Source organism: Erpetoichthys calabaricus, chromosome 2, assembly GCF_900747795.2.
Source record: "Erpetoichthys calabaricus chromosome 2, fErpCal1.3, whole genome shotgun sequence".
Lineage (NCBI taxonomy): Eukaryota > Metazoa > Chordata > Cladistia > Polypteriformes > Polypteridae > Erpetoichthys > Erpetoichthys calabaricus.
The window spans coordinates 207,463,119-207,490,601 of NC_041395.2; the positions used below are offsets into that span (position 1 = coordinate 207,463,119).

The 27,483-nt window shown below is 40.1% G+C and overlaps 1 protein-coding gene across 1 annotated transcript in view; it reads right to left on the reverse strand.

Annotated features, from left to right (window-relative positions):
- The window catches only part of LOC114646737 (annexin A2-like), a 109,407-nt gene that overhangs the window by 28,777 nt on the left and 53,147 nt on the right, over nucleotides 1–27,483 (reverse strand). Inside the window, exons 2-6 of the mRNA XM_028795058.2 lie at nucleotides 18,562–18,642; nucleotides 14,084–14,153; nucleotides 11,701–11,797; nucleotides 11,363–11,454; nucleotides 11,125–11,238 (exon numbers count right to left, since the gene is read on the reverse strand). Coding sequence (XP_028650891.1) covers nucleotides 11,125–11,238; nucleotides 11,363–11,454; nucleotides 11,701–11,797; nucleotides 14,084–14,153; nucleotides 18,562–18,569 — 381 coding nt within the window. The 5' untranslated portion in view covers nucleotides 18,570–18,642. The remainder of the gene's footprint in view (nucleotides 1–11,124; nucleotides 11,239–11,362; nucleotides 11,455–11,700; nucleotides 11,798–14,083; nucleotides 14,154–18,561; nucleotides 18,643–27,483) is intronic.

Consider the following 27,483-nt stretch of genomic DNA (forward strand, 5'->3'; position numbering starts at 1 on the left):
CACCTGTCAACATGAAACAAGCACTTTGAGTAGTGAGAAAAGTGCCATATAAATGTAAAGAATTTATTATTATTATTATTATTAAGTGCTTTGAATACAATGTCGTGGGCCATTTGAAAGCTCGATTTCCCACATCACATGATCCTCTCTAGCTTGCCTATCGCCCAAACCGCTCCACTGAAGATGCCATATTATCTATTCTTCATTTAATATCCTATTTGGACAAAAAGGACACTTGTGTTAGAAAGTTTTTCTTTGAAATCAGTTCAGCTTTCAACACCATCATCCCTCAGAAGCCCAAAGGGAAGTTGGGTCTGCTAGGCTACAACACTCTCCTATGCAACTGGATCCCAAACTTCCTGACAGAGAGACCTATGTCCATGTCAAAAATACCATCTCCAATACAATTACACTGAGCACTGGTGCCACCCAGGGTGGTGTACTTAGCCCACTTCTTTTCACTCTGCTAACTCAAATACCTTTAAGTCTGAAGAAGACACAATGGTAATGGGTCTCATCAGCAAAGGGAATGAGTTAGTTTACAGAATGGAGATACGATGACTGGTGAACTGGTGCCAAGTGCAACAATCTGTCACTTAAAATGGACAAGATGAAAGAAACAATTGTTGACTTCAGGAAGACCCATACTGTCCACACTCTACATCATGGGCTCTATGGTGGAACTGGTCAAGAGCACCAAATTTCTTGGTGTGCACCTGGCAGCTAACCTTACTTGGTCAATACACCACCTCCATAGCCACGAAGGTGCAGTAGCCTACAGCATTGTGATGTGAACCCCCATAATCGATTTGTCCTACCTCTTTTTGGCAGAAGGTACTGTAGTATCCAAACCAGTTCTGCCAGGTTCTGCAACAGTTTCTACCCCTCAGCTGTCTGGACTCCGTTTTGCTCCCCTGCCCCCAGATCTGCTCCTAGTAGCTTATTTATATGCAGTACATTTGTTGCACTTTCTACTTCAGTTGCTAATTAGTTATTATTTATGTATTTATTACTATAAGTTTCAAATTATTTCTAATTATTCACTTACATATTATTAATTTATTTATCTATGTATTATAGCATGGTATTAGTACAGTTTGTTACTTGTCTTGTGTTTATGTTGAACCGCAAACTTTGGGAACATTATTTCATACCACTGTATGCTGCAATGTAGTACATGGATGGTATGACAATAAAGCCACTTGACTTGACTGCCATTATATTTGACATGTAAAAAGAAACTGAGCTATACCAGGCAGTGTCGCCTCAGTTCACTGCAGTTGGTGCCTTTGGTTTTCTTTATTTTACTCTAAAGCAGTGCAGAGGTGGGATCTGCATGGCAGGCTGCACTCCTGTATCTACATTGGCAGTGTACTCACTCTATAAAGGTGACTTTTTTTTTTGTAACTCATTTTTGCAGGAAACAAAATATTTTCTATACTCTTCAAAGACGTTTACACAAATAAATAAACAGGTAATGCTGCTATCATAATGTTCATCAAGTGCAACTGCTAAACAGCTTTAACTCATAAAGTAATGCCTTTGAACACTTTAGAGCCATCCTTGCTCTCCTTTTCTGTATCCACTGCCTGCATCAAACTGGGGTCTGTTGGCCACTACTACCACAGGATCCAAATTACCATCTCTCTCATACCCCTACTCCATGGCAGGATCTTTTACAGAGACTCCCCAAGAACCAAGACCATTGGAATTACGTGCAGGAAAGCCTACAAAGTGCTTCTGAATGTGAAAGTACTCAAATGGGTTTGATTTTGTTTTAAGTCATAGTGGTGGGCATGTGTGTGCACAAGAGCGGATGACAAATGAAGGCCACAAGCATAAAATGAATAGTGTAAACAGAACAGAGGCTTGCCTGTCTGAGGTCTCCTGACAAAATAGAAAAAAGAAAAAGAAAGTGTGAGACTGTAGCTGAACTTGCCACACCTGGAGATCATTTGTATAGCCACCAACGCTGCCAGGCATCACATTAATTGGCTGTCAGAATATGGTGAGCTCGTGATCTTTTGGAAATTTGAAACTGTACTGAGAAGTGATGAGGCAGTCATCCTCTATGACTACTAGTTGCATAATCCGACATCCTCAGTCCGATGAGATCAGATACTGCGGTCTTTACGTTTTGACATGTTGTTTGAATAGAAGTGTGGCTGAGTTTAACCGTGCCTATCAATCAGGCCCAGTCCATTAACATTACATAATGTGAAAGAAAAAACAGCATTCCCAGGAAAATGTATGAAAGTAGCAGAGAATTCAAGTCAGTTACCTGGAACTCTGAAGTATCATGTTAACCACTATGCCACTCCTGTCATCTTTATGCTGCCCACATCTTCTTTTTTTTAATAAAGGCTAAACCCTGGTTGTTAACTTTGGCTATTTTAAAAGAAGACTGGTGTTTGTGTGAGGTTTGAATCTCATTTTGCTGTTTTTTTCTTTGTTATCTATTGTATTTGCTTTTATAGTTCTTAATTTGAAGTACATGGTTACATCTTTTATGTTATTATGTGTGAGTTAGGAGAATGCTATTGTATTGTTCTGATTTTTGAAAATAATATATTTAAAAAAATGTACTGTATATATATCTACCTCATTCATCTTATTCTGCAGCAGCCTCTCAGATGCAGGGCATTAGACCCACCTCAGAAAATCATCTCCAAGTGCCTTTATTGACAGCATTGAATGTGATAGATAGATAGATAGATAGATAGATAGATAGATAGATAGATAGATAGATAGATAGATAGATAGATAGATAGATAGATAGATAGATAGATAGATAACTTTATTATTCCCCAAGGGGAAATTCACATACTTCAGCAGCTGCATATTGATAAAAACAATATTAATTAAACAGTGATAAAAACACAGTGCAAGTTAGGTATAACAGTCAATAGCAATGTATAATGTTAACGTTTACCCCCACCCACCACCGAGTGGTGTTGTAGAGTCACACAGTGTGGGGGAGGAACGATCTCCTCAGTCTGTCAGTGGAGCAGGACAGTGACAGCAGTCTGTCGTTGAAGCTGCTCCTCTGTCTGGAGATGACACTGTTCAGTGGATGCAGTGGATTCTCCATGATTGACAGGAGTCTGCTCAGCGCCCGTCGCTCTGCCACAGATGTCAAACTGTCCAGCTCTGTGCCTACAATAGAGCCTGCCTTCCTCACTAGTCCAGGCATGAGGTGTCCCTCTTCTTTATGCTGCCTCCCCAGCACACCATCGCCAGATGTGAATTGCTGTCTCTGTTCTGTACACAACTAGACAATAATAACTGAAAAAGACACACTTACAATTGCTTATATTCTTTCGCTATACAGAAGTTTATTTCTTTGTCTCAAAGATATTGCCGGTAGACGGATAAAGCATGTGTGTGATTCAGTGAGAGAGAATACTGAGCAGGTATATAAGCATGCAATCAAGTGACAAGAACTGAACAGACATTATAGGAATCCAGCCATCTTTCCACCTTCTTTACTCAATTATCTAGTGCAGAATTGCAGGACAGAAACCCCATTCTCCTTCACTGGGAGACAGCAATGTTACCAATGTGTCACTCAATAATAATAAGAATTGCTGTCCTCAATATCTTCTATCCATGAATTATTAGTATATTTTTCTCCACTATAGTCATAATAATAATAAAAATAATAATCCACCCATCTTCCTAACCCAGATATCCAGGGCAGGGTTGCGGGCCGTTGGAGCCTATGCCAAACAGAACACCACCTGGACAGGGCATGGGTCCATCACTGGGCAAACACAAACACACACATACCAATCCACCAAAGCTTAATCGGATTTAAGTTTAGTAAGTGGGTACAGAAGTTTTACATAGGCAATCTGGGAATACCAGAGTCTGCGCGGAGTCTGCATGTTAACCTCATGTATTTATGAATTGATTTGTATTTGTGAGTGTCAGTGAGTCTTCACATAAAAACATTGTGCTCAGTTCTTTTATTTCCATATTCTCAGCAAGAGAAAGTCATTGTGCATTGAAATATTTGATAACTGGTTTGTGGCACTTCAGTATTCTCCATCACACACTGCGCATTTATTATTTTCTGAGTAATTCTTCTATCATGCGTGCACACCGCAAACCCCAGGTTGTCAGAACTCCACCGACAACAGCCACTGCAAGCAAAGAGGCAAGCAAGAAACGAGTCGTTATTTCAAGGAAATACTACCATGAGTCTGTAATTAAATTCATTTTCATTTTACTTTTGGCGTCACAATAATGATTCAGAAATGTGGAAGCCACATTGTTTTAATAAATCAAAACCTTTGCAACTTCAAAGTGGATGTATCCGGTAAGGTTTAAGTATTTTCTTTCCAAATGGACTCCAGAACCCACTGACTCCGTTATAAAACACAAGAGCAAGCTATTTTTTTCCCTTTTAAATTATACAGCATTTTTTACCTTTGAACAGAATTTCATGTGGAAAGGTAATACAGTATATGCTATGATTAGTATATATAACTGACTTGAAAAATACCAAATGTATCCTTTACTCATGGATCAGAGGTCTGCACTTGCAGGACCCAATGCAATTGCTTGCAACGCGGGACTGATCTTCAGTATTGCTGGTGGTCCACACCTGTATGCGCGCAGGAGCTAGAGTCTGGGAAATTTAAATTAAATTTCGAACAGAATGTACATTCATTTTATGTATATAATTCAGGAATTCATAGAATTCATTTACCTAAGCAGTGAGGACATGCACATACTGTCTCGCATGCAGCCTTCTAAAGATTGCAGAGTCCGGATACAGCCTTACATCCAGAGCAGTGGAAAAAAAGCATTAAAAGGAGAGTACAAGACAGCAGAACTCGAAAGTCTGACATTTGGCAGTCATTTTCAACTGTTATAGATTGGTGATAGCAACCAAGGGCCATTTGCTTGCAGCGATAAATGTGCTGACATACAGTGGACACAAGTCAGACACCCCAGATTTAAAGCGCCACGTGTGTGCAGCAGCAAAGGGTCAAACTAAACTGAAGTTCTTGCCAAACCTGTCAAAAGTAACAACACTAAAAGTGAAGCACAGGATAAATGTGCAGATTTTGTTTGCAAGGATATTGGGTTTTATAACAGGGTTATATTCCTCTTGAGCAGTACCTTGCCGCAGCAGCCAAAATTGGAAGTCTGAAGTTTAAAGAGAGTCTGCCCCATCCGACGACTGTATCGCGGCACAAAGAAGAAAAAGCCAAAAACTGAGAAAGGTTATTGTATATGACATTCTAGAGACCATCAATAATTATGGGAGTGCTGTCATAACTGATATTTGAGATGAAAACTTTGAGAAAATCTCTTTCATATTTCTCAGTCCAAAGCTTCTGTTTCTGTATCTTTTATTTAAGTGGATTGCAGAGGCACAGGAACAAGAATAGATTTGTAATAATCACAATTTAATGTAATTGTACTAAGTCAAAGAGTACAGTGAAATTCATGGACAGCTGTTAGTAATGCCCTCTTTCCTCACAGAGCTTGCGAGCAGAGGAGGAGATGCACATTCACAGTGCTTTGCTTGATTACAGTGTGCTTGTATTGAAGAGCAAAAAGTACTGTGAGAAAGTGGGGAGTGTCTCTTAAGCTACCTGTAATATAGCGACTAGAAAAGCATTTGTTTTAAGCAAAACTCCATGTGCGACTTGTACGTAGGCAGCACCTATCTTCCGTATTAGCAATTATTAATATACTGTAGATAGCACTTTACTTCAATATAGAATAGTAAGCGGTTGCCTACTTACAAAGCTTTAACAACACATGTTGCTTATACATTGCTCATTTCTGTTCCTTTCTGTGAAAAAGACATGCAGACTTGTGTTCAGAAATTATTATTTAAGTCCCATTGGAAGGTCTGTATTAAATACTGAAGAAGGAGAATCGTCACAAAAAATGTGAAAAGGACAACTGGGCCAAAGATGGGAAACCATCAGTCACCTCCTTGTACAAGATCATGTTAAACAGGCTTATCAACCATACAGGACTTTTTTCCTTAATGGAAACAATGTGTTTCTGCGGGCAGAAGCGAGACAAAACCATCATCCCTACAGTCATCCAAGTTGACTACATAGAGAATACAAATGTGCGTTGACATGGGTGCACCTCACTAAGGCCATAGAAATTTCTTGGTCACCAAGTAGTGCACTGCCGGTGTGGTCATGCACATGACATGTCTGTAATCTGCGTGCCTTCCTTAAAGACTGAAGACAAAGTGTAAGCACTTATTGACACAGACAAACAAAACATAGTATGTGACATGAGGATTAATGGAGCTTAGCTTTAACACGGTGCAGATAAAAGTAAAACATGACAAGGAGAAGAATTAGCACCCTGAACCCTTCCACCATATTCCATGAGAATCCCTATCGTATTTTAGATATAAGCAATCTACACATAATGCTGTGCTCATAACAGCATCGGTCCAATGGACTCAGCCTGGCTCCAGATGTTAGTACAAACCACTGGTATCAGGAGTGCGGTGGCTTTAGTGCTTAAGCCCCTGATCTATGGGTCCCAGCTCCTGATGTTTTAGTCTCAGATATACAGAATTAATAGCGGCAAGATCAAGATTTTCTTTCCCATCATATACAATGTAGCCCCTGACTAACCATAAATGTAGCACTTGCCAGGAACCTCAAGGGGAGCACGCCTCTCTTGTTAATTTCAAATTCTTGTATGACACAAGAAACCCTGTAATTTAAACGTTCATGTGTAACAGAACATGTCAATCACAGAGGGAGTTAAGACCCTGAACCTTACAAATCCCACAAAAGCCCCTGGTAGAGACACCTACCAAGTCAGCATTGCAAACTTAAAGGCCTAATTTCCACGCAAGTTAACGTCAAGCACTAATGTTGTTTTGTAAAGGTTCAAAAGGAGCATAAAGGGGAGTCACTCTAAAAGTGACAATAGTCTGTTTATAGAAGGGCAGTACACCAGAGTATGGATTTAACAGTCACTTTGTATGTGTTTGGACAAGTGCCCAACAACAGTTAACATGTATAGACGATGACATTGCTAAATGAATGAACTACTGAACTGCATTATATTGCTGGGAAATTAATAAAACTAGCAGGACTTGTCAGAAATCTTACATATAAATAACAGGTTGCCAAACAATATCAGCAACCACACCCAAAGGTGGCATCTTAACACTTTAGCAGAGCAAATAAGAAGACATATAAACCAACAGATGTGAATAAGTAACTGACATAAGCCTTCATGATGGCTGCACTTTAGGATTTTGTCCCATAGGTTTACGGCGCTGTCACCTGCCATAGTACTCTGAATCAAAACACCCCCACCTCCTAAACTACAGCGTGTGTTTCAATGGCAGCTCTGACCTTATATGAGTGTTGATGTGCGTGTGAACCGGATTAGACATATCCAATAATGAATGATTTATTGGTTATTGTAGTAGGCCAGGTGAGTGGGCAGATGCTTTATTAGTTTTGGATGCATGCTAAGCAGGTGACCTTTTTTTTTTTTTTTTTTTAAAGCCAGTTAGATAACACACGCCAGGGCTTTCATATTGTAATATGCATTGTTCGTGGTAAGCTACTCTACTATTATTTATTGACTGTCAGCCTGAAGGAGGAGATGTTATCTCAGCATAAGGGTTAGCAGACTGCCAGAGCTCAGAGGTACACTGATACGTTCTGCTGGACTTGCAGCACATGTTTCACCTTGGTATGATTTTTCTTTTATACTGTATATTCAGTGCTGGCTTGCTAATGACTGGTGGCTCATATGGGACAATGAAAACATATATACAGTATGTGGGGTGCTTTGAATGGCATAACGGTGCATTGTTTGGCAACACTGCATCACAGCTCAGAGTCTGAAACCCAGCTAGTCGCCCTGTGCACCCTGTCCTTCCTTTGTCTGTTTCTTTAGGTGCCTTTTTTTCCCTCCCACCTCCCAAAAATACACAAATGACATTAACTGGTGATACTAACTCGGTGTGCTCTTAGTGATTATTGACACATGCTGGGTTGCTTCCTGCATTTCAAAGAGTGCTATTGGGATGAGTTCTGGCGCCAGTAACCCCAATTGGTTTCTGCAAGTCTGAAACTAGATAGAAGGACTTTTCATGTGGACTACATATAGATTGCACTACTAATGGGAAAGAGGTACTAAGCAAAACAGGAAATGTTCTGCAAAAGACGCTAAAATTAATTTTACAGCCAATAATATAACTTTAAAACAACAGAGACACTAAAAAGAATTTTTGGAAAAAATGAACTCTTGCTTTGGCCCTTTTTTTTGTCAGTAATCAGACTTAGACCTGCTCAGTGACAGTTTCGTAGACTTCAATAAACTCTTTTCCTAAACAAATTGCCCCATGGAGATTTAAAGTTTTACTGTAATGGATTTTATCTTTCTAAAATTAAATAAGTTACAAGAAATTAAAGATATTTTGGGGGTTAGCAGTCATTCCTCTTATTTAGTGTAGGGGTAGCATTTAAAATTATAAATAAGTTCTACATTAAAATTAGCACAAAATGCGGCATGTGTAATGAGGATGAAATCAAAGTTTTTCATTTTACTAAATAAGACTCTTAATTTTAGGATCATTTAGGTCAGAAGTTTTTAAATGATTAAAGTATCTGACCAAGACTGTAAGAATATTACAAAGCTCATAGGGGAAAACTATTGTTACTTGTGATTGTGTGTATTTGACCAGGATTTTAGCAAAACGTTTTGGAGAAAAACAAATGTAAACACAGGACAGGAATTCCTGACAAACAAGCAACGATATCATATTGTCAGCAGGTGGAAGGGAGCAGCTTCACATGCTGATCTCCCATATAAGTAAGAACGGATGGGCTTACAAAGGTTTAGAGGTAAAAGTTTTACAGAATAGTGTGGGCCATGTTTGAGACCACTCTAGAAAAGGGGTCCATTAGATCTGTTTTTCTTTCGAACCATCAACTAAACAGACTGATGGGAATAACCAATGTGTTTGAACAGGGTGTTGAATTCCGGGATAAAATGAGATAAGAATTCTGGGAAGGATATACAAATATGGCAAGCATTAGGAAGAACTGTTATTATCTAATAGAATGTTTATGTTAAGCTCAGGTAAACTCACCAGTGTGTATATGTAGAATAGGGGCTTTTGAGGACTAAAATTAAATTTCATAACTAGCTTAAATAAAGTTCAGGTTGACAGAAGACAGACCAAGGGAACTTATTAGCTGTCAAGTTTTACTGCAACAATTTACTAAAAAAGAGCCATTAAGCCACAGTATAAAAGAAAGTGCTTCTATCGGTGTGAGGCAGACATTGTACTGTATTAAAATGGGGGATGACATACAGTTTTCATAATGAGAAAGGGTACAGGACATTCTGAAGCTGCACCAAACCATCTTCCTGTCTGAGGACAAAAGTGCAGTGCAGCCTAAAATGTGGCTCAGCAAAGAAGTGGAGGATAAAGTCTGTGCCATGAAGGTGAAGACGAGGTCCAACAACAAAAAACTTGACTATGCCTATAACTCTTTTTATTTAACAACTTAAGAAAATGAACTATGTTCACCTTCAAAATACTTCCCTTCTGAACTGACACACCGCAGCATATGTGCTGCCAAAGTTCAAGGCAATTCTGCAGATCATTTTCTGTTTAGCTGTTGAGAATCTCCATCATTTTTGCTTTCATATCTTCTACCATCATTAAATGGGTTCGTTTGAGCACTGACTTTCGCCATTTAAAAATGCATGAACAAGATATGCACTCTTCACCATAAGCCTCAGACAATAATTGAAAAGTTTCCAACTCAGATTTCTTAATTTTCACAAGAAACTTGATGTTAACTTACTGTTCACTCTTGCACTCCCATTTCACATTTTCCGAACAAAGGTAAGAAAATACCTATATCTGAACATACGTCCAGTCGTACTGATTGAAGCAATTGAGTTGAGCCTTTTCTCACTGTGATAAGTTAGAACATGTTGTAGACCGTCTCTTTGTTTTTTATTTGGGTCGCACTTTGTACTTTTAAGAACGCCTTAAAAGAAGAAGAATCAACTCATTAAATTACATGGACATCTGTCTCTCAGTTATAATCAAGCAAAGTTTGCTGTATGGACATTGATTTGAATCATTCAGGTTATATATTTTCTTCTACTTTTGACTTCTATTATTTAATGCCCAGTTTCTCTGCAAATAAACATAATTAATGATTACATTAAAATCTGAATATTATCTTACTGAAACTTACATTTTCTATAGATATCATGTGCCCCAGTGAACTTGTTCAAGAGATTTGATATTTGTTTAGCTCTTTCAGAGGTAAACTGAAGTACCTCCTGGCCTTATTGGCATATCCCATGCATGTTTGTTCAGGTCTGGGGTGTGCTCTCTCTGTTTGATCTGTGCAGCCCTTTCAGGGGTAAAGATGAGGTATCCATCTTCTGGGCTGTGCTTATGTATTAAACCTGAGATCACCACCTCAGCATATTGCTAAAGTGTTTGATTTGTGCAGCCATTTCAAAGTTAGCTTATCTGGGAAGTCCCAGCAGGAGCGCAGCTCTTGGCCTTTGCTAGAGTAGTTTCAAAATGTCTCCCTTTCAGGTATGGCAATCTGGGCATTTTGAGCAACTTCTGGTCCTTTTTAAGATATTGACCCTAAGGTAGCCAGCCTCAACCACTGAGATACTGAAGCTGAGGGAGCCAGCCTCAGCCCTTGCTGTCTTTGATGAGAATATGTGATGAGTAAATTAGACACAAGTAAGTGTTGCGGAGTGTAAGTGTAAATCAACGTCAATAAAATAGGTATTTCCAATATTAACATGTCCACCAATATAAAATTAATCCTGTGGTTAAAGTACCTTTTGTGAACACTTTGAGATAACACAACAGTATACTGTACATCATCTACACATACATTTATTTTCTGAAGCTAGGGCCTATTTGGGCAGCACAGGTCCAAACAGTACATCTGTAAATCAATCACAAGGCACACTCATGGAAACAAGCATAGTTATGTCTCTTGACTCAACATATGGCCACCCATCAACCCAACATGAATGTTGTTTCAGTATATGACATGAAACTGCACCACCCTGTATAAAAGCCACACAGACACAGCAAAAACATCCAGTTACCTTCATGGCACTCCGAAGCTCCTGAGCATCCAACTGTGCAGGAGTCATCATGAGCGCTAGAATTAGGTCCCCCAAATTTCCAGTCAGCAGACTGCGTAAGGATGTAAGCAAGTCCTGAAACGGGAAAGACATCTGGTATAAGTTAATAAGCTTGCAGTACTCTCCCCCTTCATATTGGACATCTGTTGCACCATCTTTGATGTCCTACTGTCCTTCCTTGTTGTTAGGCCTGACGTACCAGCTCCACACTAGCAGAGTTGTAAACCATTAGGATCTGTTGCCTCTGCTCACTTGTTCGATTGGTGAGGATCCTGATAATTGGATTCTTATCTGAAACACACAGTGAACAAAGATGAAGTTAGCAGTTTAATCTGCAACTCTGATGGATATCAGTGCCCTAGGAAACAAAATATAGCTTTATTTGTGCTTAAGGGGGCAATCAGTGTATTGATGTGAAGTGAGCGGTTCAGGGGCCTGGCCCAAGCAGACAAATCATTTCTTAAATCAGTAAAGAAGCAAGCTGAGGGGCTTCTGTGACGGAGTACACAGCCAGTGCCATCCTCCTCCATACTTTACCCTTGGTCTTGATGCTATTGTACAATTCTGCTGCATCATGATCAGGGTGAAAATTCTGATAAGGCCTGATGGTCCCAGTAGTTCCCCAAGCGGATGGCTGGAAGAAACAAACATTAAAAACCAGAACTGAGTCTGCTATAGAAGCACAATAAATCAGCCTTCATTATAACAAATAATGTGCACATCCTTGGGATGATAATATAGACATGATGGAATGGAAAGAAATGATAAAAAGAACGTCAATCGGACAAATATAAACCTTCATATTTCAACTAGCTACTAGGCTGCACACACACACACACACACACACACACACGCACAGCCCATGCAGTTAATCTCAACAACCCCGGAGTTATAAGGCTGAGACGTTAAGCCTAGCACAACCCACTCATTTTATTCTTTATTTTAAACGGAATTTATTGGGAAAGAAAATAAAAATGAAAGAATGCAAAGTATCTTCAAGAATAAAAGTACAAGCGTGCGGGAAGGTATCAGACTAAAATACTGGCATCCCATTGAGTGGATAATGTAATAAAAAAAATGAATGCACAGCTGGGCAGTGACACTCAAGGGTAGCCATGATGAACAGAGACCACACAGTGGTGGATGAGAAGATCCCTTAAGAGTCGAGGTCTGCACCCTAATCAAATTGTAAAGTCCCGTATTTATATTAAAACAAGGAATGGTAACTGGAGAGCTTTCTCTGTGGACTGTGCATGCTCTCTCCAGGTTCATAGCCATCTTCTCCACACGAGCCGAGGATAGGATGTAGAAAATATATTTGACAAACAAGACAAGGCCATCAAGTCCATGAAGCTGTCCCCTGTAATAGGCAGGTAGACCTCATGGTTAGAGTATACTGAAATATTAACTGCTTCATTAACAACAGCTACCATACAATGCACTGTAACTCACCCAGAATTATTCAAAGAGATAATTTAATTCCTACAAGCCACTAGAAAGTGCTATGACCTTCAAACTATCTATGTGATCTGTTTTGGTAACCTAAACTGTTTCAAGGTTTCTGTGTTGTAGGCCAAGGATTATCTATCAAATAATAAAAATTTGCAAAGAACTCTTCATTGGGAAGATACACTCTGTTTACACTGTTTAAGTAATGTCTGTATTTCTTGAATAATGTATGTCTTTAATACATGTTGTTTTTGGGGTTACAGCCTCTATTACACCTCATTTCCTCGATACATCATATAGTCTACATTTTACCTTGGAAAACAGCAAATCAGTTCAGCCATTGTAAGCTGTTCGGCAAAGAAACAGACAAACAAACAGTCTATGATTTTATTTACAGTATACAGATAAGGTAATTATTGACATATGCACACAGTACAGTGATGTTCATACTAGTACATGCTAATCATGCGACACCCTCTGGCACTATGACTAGTGAACTACCTTACCTCGAAACTTCTGCCATCTTTACTTGAAAAATCTCTGAACACATTTGTCGTTAAAAGACAAACTCCAGTTCTTTAGACCAGTGTGTCTTAAACTATGGGTCGCAACCCAAGTCTGAACTAGGGTCACACTGAGTCATAAATTACAATAGTGCTGAAAGAGAAAGAATGGTTTATGGATTGCCTTGCGATGGGTTGCCGTGAGCAAGGGGAAACCACAACCTCCCACCAAGAACAACACCAAGAATGTTAACACAATCGGCGGCGATTGTCTAATTGGGAAAGATGCCCTGTTCTCCCTGTGTCTGCATGGGTTTCCAAATGAGCCCAAAGACATGAAAGTTAGGTGGACTGGTGATGCTAAATAGACTCTAGTGTGTGTGTGTCTGTGTCTGTGTGTGTATGTCATGTGATAGAGTGGCACCCTGTTCTGGGATGGATTATTTCTGCCTTGCACCCTGTGATTGCTGGGATAGTCTCCAGTACCCCACGACTTTACTTAGAATTAATCAGGGTCACAAAATGGTAAGGTATAGCAATATACTAAGAGTATACTAAATGTAATGGCTAGTATGGAGAAAGTTAACTTTTTTTATCAAATCTTGAAAACAGTGGCTCACAAGCATGCAGTATGGCCCAGCAGCTAATGCACTGGACTGTACAGCACACAGTTGTCAGTTCAGTCACCTCCATTGGCATCCTGTGTGACACTGAAGCAGTTATTCAAAGCGACAGTATTCTAGGCATATGACAAACGTACTGCAGTCTGCACTTGTAAGGTGCTCTAAAAGCGTTGTTCACCCCAAGCAGGTGCTATATTAAATAAAAGGTTTCCATAAAGTGATCTGTGATTTTTTCTGCTGCATTTTTACGTCATTTTCCTTCTTACAAATACACTAAATTCATCTTTGAGGCAGGAATGCTGCCAAACAGGCCCCCCTTGTATATTATGTCATTTTTTTACTTACCGTTTTTGCCACGTTCAAATTGTGCAAGATCTCCTTTGCAGGTGAAAATGCATTCTCCATTATGATTTCACTTTAAAACAAAAACACATGTTAAATACACAGAATGAGGAAATCACTTAAGATTTTAAGTGAGTTCATGACCTAACACTTATCCTATAAAGACATTATAAGCTTAATATGGCAAATGCATGTAGAGCCTGTGTCCTACAATAGTACATGCAGTAGGTCTCTGGTCATTTAGGCATCCCACAGGTGGAATGAAAACACTTGCACTCACAAGCTGTTGTCCATAGTGCATGAGAGATCACCATGGCTGGGTACACAAATGATGAAGTCTGTACATCTGTTATAATCAGGTGGCTATGCATCAGGAGAGAACTTGGCAAGGCTGGGTCATGGTAATAACTGAAGGGATTTTCAAATGTGGGGAGTTTCAGAAGGGTCTAATTTCTTGGTCTTTGTGACAACAGCCAGACATTGCTGTGGACATCGACTTTGCAGTGGGAGGCTATGGTGGAGGGGTTTGCAGGAGAGACATCACACTTGTCATGAATTATCTATGAAGCTAGAGGAGTGACACCAGAGGAAGACCAGCAGATTTCAATGCTAAACCAATGCATTCCACCATTTATGGATCACCACAGAAGAATTCAAAAAAAGCTCTACTTGAGTCTTCATGTTTAATGCTTACAGTATATCTAGGCGAATAATTCTTTATGTAACTATTAAAAATATTTTATCAAAAAAGAATCAGTTCTGCATGTTTTGAGCAAGCGACAGGATGATGGACATGTGGATTATGCAACACCAGTATGTGAGATTTTTGTTTCTTTCTTGTTTGCCATTGCACAGCACAGGTCACTTCTACTATGTCAAAAACTTTTTTTCAGCCATCACTACAAAGTACATGGGGTAAGTTAAATATTAAAAAAAATATATAATTTTTGGGTGGAATATTTCTTTAAAACATCAAGAACATTTTTGCATTTCAAGAAGGTTTCTGGCATAGAGGACATTGCACTACTGTCATTTGCTTCAGAAAGCAAAAGCTCAACATAATGTACATACTTTAAAGGCAATTAGACTTCCAGACCAAAGTGGCCAATCGCCAGTTAGTTTTCACCTCTGGTTACAGAGACACCACCATTTATGGTGACGGTTATCTCTGCTACTTGTTTGGCACCCCTATGCTGCCAACAAAATATATTTTTGAACACACCACTCAAGCTTCTTTACGTTTTCCATCTTGCAGGAGTACTGAGGCCAATCACACCTTCTTTGATGATCCTAATGTGGCAAATAGCAGTTCCCAGACCATAGTGGAACATTCCTTGACACCAAGCACAGTCCTTCCTTTAAGAGCACATGTACAAACCTTGGTTGGATGCACTGCTGGACTTCACTTGGCATCAGTATGATTCCATGCAACAACACCAGCCTTCTCCCATGCACAGCCCTTTTTCTGGCCTTTGACCTCATATCTCCTTTGTGTACAATCTGTTCTGCATGCCAATTTTTATCCAAATTGGACTTCTGCTTCTGGGCATAACTGTTTTTGTCCACCCCACAGACTGTATTTATAAATAGACATGGTTCCTGACAATTTATGCAACCCATTGTACTAATGTATTGGCAAATCTTCAAACAGTACATTTCAGCATATTGCATTTTTAAAATGCAACTTTAAAATAGCAAACAAAGGACTATAAGCTCCAAGGATTTGAGTTTCAATTACTGCAAGGGTGGAGTTTGCATGTTCTCTGGACATTCCAGTTTACTTCAGCATTCCAAAGATGGGGCCATTACGAATTTTTCTACTTTCTGCAATGGGTTGGCCTCTCATCCTGAGCTGGGTCCTTTTTCTTGAGCTTAATACACTTCAACCCTATAATTACTATTATTTGGTATTTGGCTGACACCTTTATCAAAGGCAACTTACCACATCTGAGATACAACTGGTTCCATTTCTTTTGTTTTTCCAATTGGACCACAGGCAGGTGAAATGACTTGCACATGGTCACACAGTGTAAGTAGCAGGGTTTGAACCCACATGCTTAGGGTTTGAAATCCAAAGCCTTAACCACTATAACACACTGCCTAGATTATGGAATAGTGTGTGTCTGAGAGAAAGTTTAAGGACCCGGAACCAATAGAATTAAATGTGTGGGCCTAGAAAACAGGTCACTAAACAAAACCAGCACGTGTACCTCCCCATGAAACTAAAATGGAATAAGCAAGATGGATAATGGTTGGATGGGTGCAATCCAGCACTCTCCAAGTGACCCTTCTCATTATATACTGGATGTCACATTAGCCCCGCCCCAGTGTCTTGAAGGGTGGGACGCAGGTTATGAAAAGTAGCGATGCAATGCCAGCTGGAACTGTTTGAAGCATTCCTTTAACACAGACCGGAGAGCAAAACTATAAGTCAGGGCCTCAGGAAAACTGGCAGAGAGGTCACTAGGCTGGTTTTTAAGAAAACAGAAAATGTAAATTTACTAAAGGAGGGGAAAGATCAGTAGGAGAGCCGGTTAATGTTGTAGTCCACCTTGTAAAGGCTGTAAGTCTACTGGTCCAGTGTGTGTGTGTGTGTGTGTGTGTGTGTGTGTGTGTGTGTGTGTGTGTGTGTGTGTGTGTGATTAAGGACTTGGAACCATTCAAGATGCTGCCTTTCGAGGCTGTAAACCCTTCTGCTCAGGCTGGCATTAAGCAACACATATGATGGAATGTCAAAAAATACCAAAGGGAGCAGAAAGAAGAAGCATTATGGAGTGTATGCTTAAACTAAAATGACAAAGTGTGCCTCATTAGTCACAACATTAAGTTCACAATGCTCTGTGGGCACAAGTGGAATGCGGACAGGAATCCATTCAAATCCTGCCTCATCCTGTTTTTAATGAGTTAAATGGAACTAGATAAACCAGTGCTCAGAAACAGCCTCTTCTAGACCATTCTTATCAGCCTGGAAATTGACAGAGAGCCTACCTGACCATTCATGTCACTACTAGCATTACCTGGAAGCCCAGTCGGTGCCTATTTATCTAATGGGGCATGAGATTGACAAAGTTTTTTTGGGTCTTTCGGCTGTCATTTCACAATTCCTAAAGAGTTATGCTACTTCTTACATTAACAAACTATACTGGGAATGTCATGGTCACTTGACACAGATGTTGGCATTTGCTATTTCTAATGTTAGACAGTAGTGAAAGCTTTGCCTTCCACACAATGCACTGAGGCAAAACCCAACAGAGCGGCTCAGAGCCTGTGACACTATCAAGCACGGTTACACAGATGTCACAAAGCCTGTCTAACAGGTGCTCAGAATACCTCCTGCCATATGTATGCAGTAGATGACAGACAACCGCAGGCCATGCTGCGGGCTCATGAGAAGGCAGGATCGTGTGTCATTCTGTTAATATTTAGTGAACTCACAAGGATGTGAGGAGCCACTCAAAAGCAATCAATTTAAGGAAAGACTCTTTCCCCTGGATGGGATGCCAGCTTCATTTTTATTTTACTGAGTGCACAACTTCTATAGACTTCACAGGAAGTAATTCCTGGTAGATATGTAATTGTTCTTGTTGCTAATTACTGCTCTTTATTTTAACCACAGTTACAGCTACAGGTAATAATTATATATTACACTAACAATGGCCTTAAACAAAGCAGCGTTGAGTGTTATGGCTGCTGTAGGACCTGCAGGGGCTGACACCTACAAATGGTTTCAGTGTTTCATCAGTAATTTAGTGAACTTCACACTGGATAGCTGGTATGAGAGACAGCTCTGTCTCCAATAGGCTGCATGTCAGATTCATCTCCAATTATTCACTTGCAGTGTGCAAGAGAAGTAAAAGCAGCCGCCTGCAGGGAATTTAATGCATGCCACAAATGTGCCATTGTGGAGTGCCTCTGTTAATTGAACCACTGTCTTGCTATTTTTTTTTTCTCCTTCATGTCTACAGTCACTGAATCACTAGTTTCACCTGACTCATAAATTAGCGCGGCGGTTGGACACACTACTGTGCAACCATGATTAAATGCGGTGTCTATGCCGAGGTCGGACTGGACGGGACGCCGGCACCCCGCTCTCGGTGAACTCATTTATGCTTGCTTGACATTCAATCGGGCACTGGAACGTGGGTGCCTGGACGATTCACCTATCAGCACTAGTGGAATATGAAGAAAAAAACGTCCGCGGGTATTCTGTGTAAACGTCACACTTGCTCGCCACCCGAGCAGTCATTCCAAGTCCTAGTACCGTAAGCTCAGCAAAGGAAACATTCAAAAACGCTAAAGAGCCCAAACTTGTTTCGAGTTGCATTGACCATTATGCTGCACTACCGGGTACTACTGAGTAAGTGTTGGTCAGCTTGGCTTTGGTCCGAATCGCACAGATAGTCCGCTCGACAGACAGGGGATGTCAGCACAACTAAAGCCCAGAACTACCAAAAGTGAAGCCAAGAAGGGACGTCGCCTACCTCATCATGAATCCTCCGACGGCGCGCAGCAGCTCCTGCCTTCTACCGGTTTGAAATGCTTCTGCAGGTGGGTCCGCCGTGAAAGAATTAGACCTTGCAATAGAAGCCCACTCAGCGAACTACCACTTAGTGAGTGGGCAGGAAAGGGGGGGTGAGGGGGTGTCCGCCGAGGGAGCGGGAGGAGCAGCTGGTAACCTCACGGCAGGGCACAGTGTGGCGAAATGCGGGGCGGGGCGAAACTGCGCGGTATTAAAGAGGGCCCTGGAGTAACCAGGAGGGAGAAGACGAGGAGGAAGGGAAGACCTGACAGTAGTGAGGCGCTGGAGCAAGATGAGTTGCAAGAATGGGACAAGCCCATCCAACAAATCCATGTCGTAATTCTGGACCCAACGTGGACCTTATGCTTTTTGTTGCGCTGATCTGTTTAGATAGATAGATAGATAGATAGATAGATAGATAGATAGATAGATAGATAGATAGATAGATAGATAGATAGATAGATAGATAGATAGATAGATACGACGGCGCGGCGCTTGAAACCAAGTGAATTATATCCAGCACATATTTTCCCAGTAAGTTAACCTCCGATGAACTGGTGAAATAAGGTGACCATCCGTCCCCGTTTTCCGGGGACAGTCCCCTTTTTCAGACAACTGTCCCCACTCAGAAACATGTCCCCGATTTCAGCTGGTTCCCTTTTTTGAATGTATCTCATCACCACGATAATTTGAACTCGGCGCGCGTGCGCGGTGTTTTGACGGAGGTTATGCTTTACCGCATCCTGCAACTTTGGCGAGAAATCACATGTCAAGCTTTTGCTTTGTACTCTGTAGTGTTTAGGGTCCCAACTCGTGATATGTAGATTCTAGGACTCGTCGTTTTTTAATCACTGGACAACAGTTAGATCAGTCAAATATCCGTCTCGGTCTGCCATCAATCATTCGTTATATGGTACCTTCGCAAAGACAACACTCAAATATGAGTGAGCAGAGCAGTTTGTTCAGCGCGGAGCTGGGGGTCCTGTGGATTTAATCATAAACACTTCACAAGCTTTTCACTATGATGGGCCAGTAAGTGCCCCAAATGCTGAATGACGGCACAGGATTAAAGTGGGTATATGTAAAGAATGCACTACATAACGAATTCGGATTAAAGCTAGGAATCGCGGTGGACCACAACGAATCCTAACTGAACTAAGGATCGATGCAGGTCCATTTGCAGGGCAAACACAGCGACTACCCCATTACGTAGTATGTCATTAGGAACCTGATGAATTGGCGAACATGGTAAGCAATCATACAGATCTGAATACCGATCGCAAGCAGTATCCCAACGGAGCTTACTTCTTCCATACCGCATCTCCCTATTAATTGTATTAAGCAGCTAAGGACAGAAGATACCGCAGACACACCTTTCGGTTTGTAATAGAAAACAGAAAATAGCACTGCATTGATAAGAATGACTACAGTGTTTACATGAAGTAACCACGAGCTTAACAAATACGAGGTGCGTTTTCTTTTTTTTTTTTTTTTTTACCATAGCTCGTTGTCTAACCCAGGACAGATGCCTTCAAGAACCACCCGGGCCGGACTAGCCGCCACAGGGTTACTGTTTAAACTCATCCACGGTGAAAGTGTGCCATCTGCTGGAAAGATTCATCTTAAGATGTAGGCTGCTGATTGTCACTTAACGCGTCATTAAACACACAGTATGACAAAACAAATATTCGACAAATCACAACATTACAATATAATTGTTGCAAACAATAAGGGGACAGACGGGTGCAATTTGTCGCAGAGAGGCTTTTATTCTGGAATCCCCATTCCTGCCAGAACTCTACTCTAACCCCAAACACTTTACAGCAAATAAGAGCACACTGTCATAAAATGTACATAATGCAAACATAACAATAATGAATATCTAAAAGAAGGTAACAAATAAAGGATACCACTAATAAGCCTATCATATTAATACGATTAAAAGTTACAGAAATACATAATTATCCATCCATTTTACAAATTTACCGTCTCTATTACTTAGGTCTCTGAGGTCCATCATGGCAAAGTTCAAGACATAACAACTCGCGAGTCACAAAAAAGTAATTAGTTGCATCTGTCTTACTTAAAATATAATGGCCATATTATCAGAACATACAGTGCATGTTATGTTACAGCTTTATTCCAAAATGGATTAAATTCATTTTTTTCCTCAGAATTCTACACACAACACCTCATAATGACAACGTGAAAAAAGTTTACTTGAGGTTTTTGCAAATTTATTAAAAATAAAAAAATTGAGAAAGCACATGTACATAAGTATTCACAGCCTTTGCCATGAAGCTCAAAATTGAGCTCAGGTGCATCCTGTTTCCCCTGATCATCCTTGAGATGTTTCTGCAGCTTAATTGGAGTCCATCTGTGGTAAATTCAGTTGATTTGGACATGATTTGGAAAGGCACAAATCTGGGGAAGGTTACAGAAAAATCTCTGCTGCTTTGAAGGTCCCAATGAGCACAGTGGCCTCCATCATCCGTAAGTGGAAGAAGTTCAAAACCACCAGGACTCTTCCTAGAGCTGGTCGGCCAGCTAAACTGAGCGATCGAGGGAGAAGGGCCTTAGTCAGGGAGGTGACCAAGAACCCGATGGTCACTCTGTCAGAGCTCCAGAGGTCCTCTGTGGAGAGAGGAGAACCTTCCAGAAGGGCAACCCTCTCTGCAGCAATCCACCAATTAGGCCTGTATGGTAGAGTGGCCAGACGGAAGCCACTCCTTAGTAAAAGGCACATGGCAGCCCACCTGGCGTTTGCCAAAGGGCACCTGAAGGACTCTTAGACCATGAGAAAGAAAATTCTCTGGTTTGATGAGACAAAGAAATAACTCTTTGGTGTGAATGCCAGGCGTCACGTTTGGAGGAAACCTGGCACCATCCCTACAGTGAAGCATGGTGGTGGCAGCATCATGCTGTGGGGATGTTTTTCAGCGGCAGGAACTGGGAGACTAGTCAGGATAAAGGGAAAGATGACTGCAGCAATGTACAGAGACATCCTGGATGAAAACCTGCTCCAGAGCGCTCTTGACCTCAGACTTCATCTTTCAGCAGGACAACGACCCTAAGCACACAGCCAAGATATCAAAGGAGTGGCTTCAGGACAACTCTGTGAATGTCCTTGAGTGGCCCAGCCAGAGCCCAGACTTGAATCCGATTGAACATCTCTGGAGAGATCTTAAAATGGCTGTGCACTGACGCTTCCCATCCAACCTGATGGAGCTTGAGAGGTGCTGCAAAGAGGAAAGGGCGAAACTGGCCAAGGATAGGTGTGCCAAGCTTGTGGCATCATATTCAAAACGACTTGAGGCTGTAATTGCTGCCAAAGGTGCATTGACAAAGTATTGAGCAAAGGCTGTGAATACTTATGTACATGTGATTTCTCTTTTTTTTTTATTTTTAATAAATTTGCAAAAACCTCAAGTAAACTTTTTTTCACATTGTCATTATAGGGTGTTGTGTGCAGAATTCTGAGGAAAAAATGAATTTAATCCATTTTGGAATAAGGCTGTAACATAACAAAATGTGGAAAAAGTGATGCGCTGTGAATACTTTCTGGATGCACTGTATTATTCTTATTATCAGATATATCAGCAGATTATTCTTATATTATGGATTTTTCAATTATAAGGATTTTATCCAACTGATACGTTGCATCGAGCAGGTCAGTAATTCTGAGTCCTCCATTTTTACCCTTCTTCATTTCTTTTCAAATAATTTTTTGAATCGAATGCTTCATGATGAACGCACACAGTGGTGTAAATCTGGCCAGGTTTGATGGTGAGCTACTGACTACTTTATCCTTTGCATTTCATTGTTAACTGCATGGCAGCTGGTTAAGAAAATAAAAAAAAACAAAAGAAAGCAACTGTTTAAGATAAAAAAAAAGAGCAATTAGGAGTGGGGAATCTTAAGTGAGCTAGCTGAAATGAAGTTGAAAATGTTGCTTGAGTAATAATTGGTTCAACAGCAACAAAGGGAATCTAGTTAAGAAATGGGACTGGGAAAAAAACTGCTAACAGCCCATATATAGTGGTGGTTATACTTCCACAAGTCTGTCAACATTTCATCCACCTGTCCACTTTATGAATTACCAAGTTTACAAACTGCTTATGAGATTCAAGAGTTACAAGAGGCAGTGCCCATCCATGAAAGTGTAAGGCAGAAACCCATGCCAGATGGCTTACCAGGGACTTCTCAATGTTACCGCCTTTATATAAACTGGTGCTTCAACTACCCATTATAGCTTATCTTGTACCTCATCCTAACATTTTTCAGCCATATCAAATATATTTCACAACACGTTTTGGGAAATAAAACTAACTAAATAAACAAATAATGTTTATAAAGAGGCACAACAAGACCCAAAACTTCAACTAAGGTTTTAGTAGATGAATGGATGGGTAGAACATTATAACAAATTTATAACACTTATAGAACTTTATACAGATCATATTTTTGCATTTTATAAACAATTATGTTTCAAATTTAACTTTCCAGCAACACAATTTTTTCCCCACTACTTTCAAATCAGAAATTTTACTAAAAGGAACCTGACCAGTTTTTCTCACTTCCCACCCATTTCTAATCCAGAAGTATTGATCAGTCCTGAAGACAGCATCTCATCAATATATATATATATATATATATATATATATATATAAAAAAATCTTAAAGTTTTTTTCTTTCATAGATCCCAGGGTATGGTGCGGAAAGGATCTTTCACTTAATATCTCAGAAAAGAAATGGAAGGTAGCCAAGTATGGAATACACTCTAGCTCAATATGCACAAAGCATTCAATCATTCAACTTAAAATCTTTCACTGATCACATTTACTTTGTTTAAAATTGTCCAAAATATATTCAGGGCAAGATCCAACCTGTGAGCCTTGCCATCAAGCTCCAGCATCTCTGAGGCAAATGTTTTGGAAGTGAACCAGATTAACATTATTGTAGACAAAAATCTTCGAACATTTATCAAACAGCCTTGATATAAAAATCACTCCAAATCCATTAACATCTGTGTTTGGCGTTCTTCCAGATGGGCTTAAAGTGGTGAAGGACAAATTGATTGTAATTGCCTTTACCACACTACTAGCACTTAGACTTAACTTGCTCAACTGGAAAAATTCCAGTCCACCTTTTATAAGTCAGGTATTAAATGATGTTCTACTATATGAAATTGGAACAAACAAATTCCTACTTAGAGGATCTGTTCAAAACTTTTTAAAAATATTGCAAGATCTAATAAATAACATTTAAGAATAAGCATTTATATTTGGGAAAAGGCCATTCTTGCTTCTTTGTTGTTTTTAAATTTTTGCCCATGCAGTTGGTTCTCCTCTTTTTTCCCCCTCAGGTGGGGGATGAATTCTCTTTTGTGTTAAGTTTAACTTGATTATGTGTAATGTTTTTTTCTTTGATGAACAAATTCAACTTGATTGTATGTTATTTCCTTCAAATAAAATGTATTGACAACATACAATGTTACAGTGTCTGGCTATAGACCTTGTGGGAGTTTTGTAGATAGTATAATTCCTCAACTTTGCATAGGTGCATAAAATAAGTGATGTGTGCTAAAAATTATAATCCATCCATTTTCTGAACTTCATTTTCCCATTACAGGGTTATTATGGAAAGGAAGTTTTACCTTATAAAATGAAACCCAAGGTACAAACCAGCTTCAGAAGGGATGAATGTTTGTCCATCAAATCGCTCACAGATTTACACTGCTCTGACTTACAGTCATCAATTAACTTAAGGGTACAGGAATTGAACTTGGGCCTCTAAAGTATGAACTAGTATGCAAAATGGTGCCCTTGAGAGCAGTTGTCATTTTCTCAGCAATTCTCAAAAATCCACCTCTTTTCATGTATGCATAAACCTTGCAAACAGAAGAGAAGCTTATGTGTCTTATGTGTGTTGTGGCGTGATATACAGTATATACCCAAACACCATTGAAAAAGGAAAGATAAAAGGATCAGAGGCTGTGGCTGAACTCACTGTACTGGTGAGGGGGTTATGGGGTTCAAGAGGAGAACTTTTAAGTATGTTCAAGGTTTTTAAGTTTCCTGATACCATCTCTAATACTTAAAGTGAACCATGTAAGTCTCACTGACAGATGACTTTTATTATCTTGTTTCTTAGTCTCCTTCTGAGATGTGAGGTATAATTCCACATCATCAAGAATTTCAGTGTTGAAAATATTTTGATTTTTTTTTTGTAACAAACATTTTTGCTATCTAGCTCCTTGCATAAACTTTTTGAATGTTGCTATATTATAAACAATATTTACAAGTCTTGTTCTAGTATGGATTTTTAATGTGTTTTAGAAAAAAAAACTTAAAATACCCTGAAACTTAATGTTAGAAACTGAAATATGTTGCATTCTCAAGTATTGAGATGCCTGTTTTCTAGTAATGGAGTTTTTTTTAATTATGATAAATCTGCATTACCTTTGGCTTCTGTCCACATGTTACTGAAGTCCCTGTCACACTTGGTCACATAATGCATCTGAAAAAAAGGTGTGAAAATGAAGAAAAAAAGTTTCAAAAAAACTAAAAAATCGAATATGTGAAGTACTGATAGTTTTTCCCTAGTCATAATGGAACCTATATTGGCTAAAATGTCCACTTATGTTCTTATAAGCTGTCCGCCTGACCTTATTCAAAGTGTGAGAGGCCTGGTTCCTTAAGCAGCAGACATGTTTTTTGGGGTTGAAGTGTTGAAACATCAGCCTGTGTACCATTTTCGTTAAGTACTACCCAGGCAGTAGGCCTAGCACTTGAGGTGATGGCTGTTAGGAAAGAACACACCATTATAACTGGTGGAACTTTAGTCTGGCTGTAGTATTACAACACACTAAAGGGAATATTCCAGCATTGGGCTAGCAAGAAGGTGTTCATTATTACATGAGCGAGGCAGAGGATATCATTCACTCCATTAAGGTTGTTTGGATAGCTAATAATTTTTTTTTCAGTAACTCATCCAGATAAAGCAATGTCCATCAAGAATTAGCAATGAGCTGCTCATTTTAATTTACAAAAATGATCTTGTCAAAAAATATAACCCAGCCACAGCGGATGCACAAACCAGTGTGTTTCTTTGTGCTGGTCCCAAGCCCGGATAAATGGGGAGGGTTACGTCAGGAAGGGCATCCAGTGTAAAATTTTGCCAGATCAATATGCGGACAATACAGATTTCCATACAGGATCGGTTGAGGCCCGGGTTAACAACGGCCACCACCAGTACTGTTAGTCAACAGGGTGCTTGAGGAAAACTAGCCTATTGTTGGCTGAAGAAGGAGAAGAAGAGGGGGGAGATGTGTCCGGAGGTAGGAGGAGAGGAGGAAGGTAAAGAGAGTGGAACTGAGAGTAGGAACTTTGAATGTTGGCAGCATGACTGGTAATGGGAGAGAATTAGCAGATATGATGGAAAGAAGGAAGGTTGATATATTGTGTGTGCAAGAGACTAAATGGAAGGGGAGTAAGGCCAAGAGGATTGGAGGTGAATTCAAATTGTTCTATCATTGTATGGATGACAGGAAAAATGGGGTTGGGTTATTCTGAAGGAATGTATGTCAAGAGTGTTTTGGAGGTGAAAACAAAGTGTCAGAGTCATGATTATGAAGCGGGAAATTGAAGGTGTGATGATGAATGTTGTTAGTGCATATGCCCTGAAAGCTGGGTGTGCGATGGATGGGAAAGAAGATTTCTGGAGTGTTTTGGATGAAGTGATGGATAGTGTACTCAAGGGACAGAGAGTAGTGATTGGAGCGGGTTTCAATGGACATGTTGGTGATGGGTAGGTATGGTGTTAAGGAGAAGAATTAAGAAGGTCAGACTATAGTGGATTTTGCGAAAAGAATGGACATGGTAGTGATTAATATGCATTTTAAGAATAGGGAAGAAGACAGGGTGATGTACAAGAGTGGAGGGAAATGTACACAGGTAGATAACGTCCTGTGCAGGAGGGTCAATCTGAAAGAGACAGAAGACTGCAAAGTGGTGGTAGGGGAAACTAAAGTTAAGTAGTATAGGATGGTGGTCTGTAGGATAACATTGGAGATCAAGAACAGAAGGAGAGTGAGGGTAGAGCCAAGGATCAAATGGTGGAAGTTGGAAAATGAAGACTGAAAGGCTGAGTTCAGGGAGGAGGTAAGACAGGCATTGGGTGGCAGTGAAGAGTTACCAGACAGCTAGGCAACTACAGCAGAAGTAGTAAGAGTGACAGCTTGGTGTGACATCTGGACAAAGGAAGGAGGAAAAGGAAACCTGGTGGTGGAATGGGGAAGTACAGGAGAGTAAACAGAGGAGAGGGTTGGCGAAAAAGAAATGGGGTAGTTAGAGAGCTGCAGAAAGTAGACAAGAGTACAAGGAGATAAGGTGTAAGGTGAAGGGAGAGGTGGCGAAGGCTAAAGAAAAGGTGTATGATGAGTTGTATGAGAGGTTGGACACTAAGGTAGGAGAGAAAGACCTGTACCGATTGGCTAGACAGAGAGACCGAGCTGTGAAAGACGTGCAGCAGGTTAGGGTAACAAAGGAAAAAGATGGAAACATACTCACAAGCGAGGAGGGTTTGTTAAGCAGATAGAAAGAGTACTTTGAGAGGCTGATGAATGAAAAGAATGAGAGAGAGAGAAGGTTAAATTATGTGGTGATAGTGAATCAGGAAGTACAACAGATTAGTAAGGAGGAAATAAGGACAGCTCTGAGGAGGATGAAGAATTGAAAGGCTGTTGGTCCACGTGACATTCCAGTGGACACATGGAGGTGTTTAGCAGAGATGTCAGTGAAGTTTTAACCAGATTGTTTATTGGAATCTTGGAAAGTGAGAGGATGCCTGAGGAGTGGAGAAGAAGTGTACTGGTACCGATTTT